General features: G+C 37.4%; 1 protein-coding gene across 1 annotated transcript; it reads right to left on the bottom strand.

Annotated features, from left to right (window-relative positions):
* Window positions 1–608: 608 nt before the first annotated feature.
* Window positions 609–2,439, bottom strand: LOC105155249 (plant UBX domain-containing protein 4-like). The gene is made up of 3 exons (XM_011071120.2): window positions 2,096–2,439; window positions 1,424–1,519; window positions 609–1,323 (listed from the first exon to the last, which is right to left on the bottom strand). Exons 1-3 carry the CDS (start codon window positions 2,372–2,374, stop codon window positions 943–945), a joined length of 756 nt encoding a protein of 251 aa, XP_011069422.1. The 5' UTR covers window positions 2,375–2,439; the 3' UTR covers window positions 609–942.
* Between the last annotated feature and the right edge of the window lie 213 nt (window positions 2,440–2,652).

The following is a 2,652-nucleotide window of genomic DNA, read 5'->3' as shown; positions in this document are numbered from 1 at the left end:
GCAATTGTAATTTATTTATTTTTTATTATTTTTTTATTATTATTTTTTATTCTTTTCTTAACATAAATATATTTATATCATATTTCACTAACAAACAAAATACTATAAACATACACATATATATTACTAAATATATATATATATATATTCAAAGACATGATTTGACAATAAACAGTAACTCCTGTCTCCCATATCTCAACATCAAACCTACACCACTTATTTTACACTATTTTATATTATATCAAAATACAAATCCAAACATACTATCTATTTCAAAACACATACTTACTTATCTCTATTTTTCTCTCTCTATCTCCATAACACCAAAACAAAAACATTCAAAACATTAATCCAAACATAATGATAATTTTGCAGTCATTGTCAGATGCTTTTGGCCTGTCATTTGCAGAAAACTGAAGAAAACAAACACATTCTCGACCGAACGCGATAATATGAAAATTTTTGGTGTATAAATTTTTCTATATTTTCAAAGTATGAGCAATACATACAAACTTTTTGGCTAAAATGGTGAGTAATAAATAGCATAAAACTTTGTTATTTAAGTCCATCGCACCTCCTTCTTCAACTTGCTGGGAAAGCAATGAATATAATAATAATGGTTTATCAACACCTCATTCAATTTGCCTAATGGAATTGAAATTGAGGTTCCATCACCTTAAAGATCTACCCTTACAGTAAAAGGTCAATGCATCTTAATCTACCCTTTTCAGTACCATTCACCAGTCTAAAAGAAGCAACACCACAAGCAAAGGGACACAGATTCTGATGCATAAATGGAATCTGAACTCTTCAAATTCTGAACAATAAATAGCAAAGTCCATAGAGATACATGCAATTGTCTTCAATAAATTTAAGACATCAGTGTTGAGACATGGCCACTGCAACCTGATGACTGATAAATTAGCTCTGCTATATTTGTTGCTATAGTTTCTGGATCACAACTGAATTGGCTATTCCAGCTTCGTCTATCGTCTGGTCAAGATCAGTGAGCTGTTTGGGCGGGAACCCCATAGTTTGCAGTTGATACGTTCTTGGTCCATCAGGCCTAGATGCATCGATAAAGCCTCGGATATCTCTGATTGTATGATAGTTGTTGAAGCGTGAAACCATGCGAGTACCATCTGCCAACCTCAGCTGAATTGATGTACAAGGTTTCTTCTGATCAACAACTAGACCCACAGAAGGTGCGGGAGCAGCAGTTAGGACAGTTGGGACAGTATTGGGCTCCACAGGTGTTACATCGCTGGTGCTACCAAGAGTTCTTCCAAGACCTTGAAAGGGACGACGGGATCTCTCTGGTTCCTTCATTTAAAAAGAAAAACAAGGAAACGGAAACAATATTGAGAAGCAGTGGCTGCAGAAGCAATGCAGATACTAAATTGTATGAGAACCGATGGCAAACCTTGTATTCTTCATCCTTTCTCATAAGATTAACATGAACCGCAGTGCTCTTATTTGCTGGTGCAAGTTCCTCTGGGCACTCGGACTTCCTGATACTCTGTGTTGAAGTGTATTTTGGGAATGACGTTTCATTAGGCAAGTTTTTAACCAAAAACCATCAAATAGTAACAGCTAGAGAAATTTCGACCAAAGTCATCCAAGTATGTGTATAAAAGAACTTCTAAGTTTAACTCTGGGAGAATAGGTGGACACTGGACCCTGAGATTAGCATAACCTCTCCACCACACGATATCTCAAATAGGATAGCATGACTCTGCACCTACTGGTATTAAAGATATTTTGATGAATGGGAATCACCGGCAATAAATCAGATTTCAAACATTAAGCTGGATATAGAGGCAATGCTGATGGAAGAAAAATATATATTGAATTTCCTTTGGAGCTGCAAAAGTGTTATCATGTTAATTTCGTTGTACTTGGAGCCTTCATCTCATGCTAAACCAGTGACCCAATTCTCCCTCCACTCTCACATTGATATACTCCACATAAAGCACGCAGAACAATAACCCAATTCTCCATCAGCCTTTCTCTGTTACTTAGTCATCATAAGTTGGCTTACATAGTATCTCTAAATTTCCACGAGAAAAATGAACAGAAAGATGAAAGAAGATACCTCCAGGAAAGATGCATTTTCTGGATCATCCAGCCTCCTTAAAGGTCCATCATCTACCGTAAAGCCATTTCTCCAAAAAGTAATATTGTGATTGACAACTTCAGGCTGCTGAGGGGTAGAGGACACTTCACCAGAAAGTAGCCTTGCAGTGCCAGCAAAGCTTCTTGAGCTTGATGAAGGTAAAAGATGTTCAGCAGATGCTTCTACAGCTCCTGATTGTCTTGCTTGATTAAATATTGCATCCACGTTATTTGGTTTTGATGGATCTCGAACAAGCATCCCACTATAATAACATAGATTAGCATGGGCTAAATACAAGTAATTTACTCACACAATAACTTCAATACATACACTACTAATTAACACAGAACCAATTGGACAAGTGTTATACAGTAACTCGGGATACACATCATCCAACTAAACATAATTATAATGGTGTTCTTTGCGGCAAGACCCCAGCGCCATTTTCCAGCATCGGGTGCTGGGCTTGCACATGGCGCATCATGCCATACGGCCAGAGCGCATTTTCTAGGGCACCAGAGGCACCTGGCTGGAGC

The sequence above is a fragment of the Sesamum indicum genome, unplaced genomic scaffold, assembly GCF_000512975.1.
Source record: "Sesamum indicum cultivar Zhongzhi No. 13 unplaced genomic scaffold, S_indicum_v1.0 C00889, whole genome shotgun sequence".
NCBI classification, from domain to species: Eukaryota; Viridiplantae; Streptophyta; class Magnoliopsida; order Lamiales; family Pedaliaceae; genus Sesamum; species Sesamum indicum.
The sequence above is the reverse complement of the archived record's forward strand: the minus strand, read 5'-3'. Positions and strand labels throughout refer to the sequence as shown.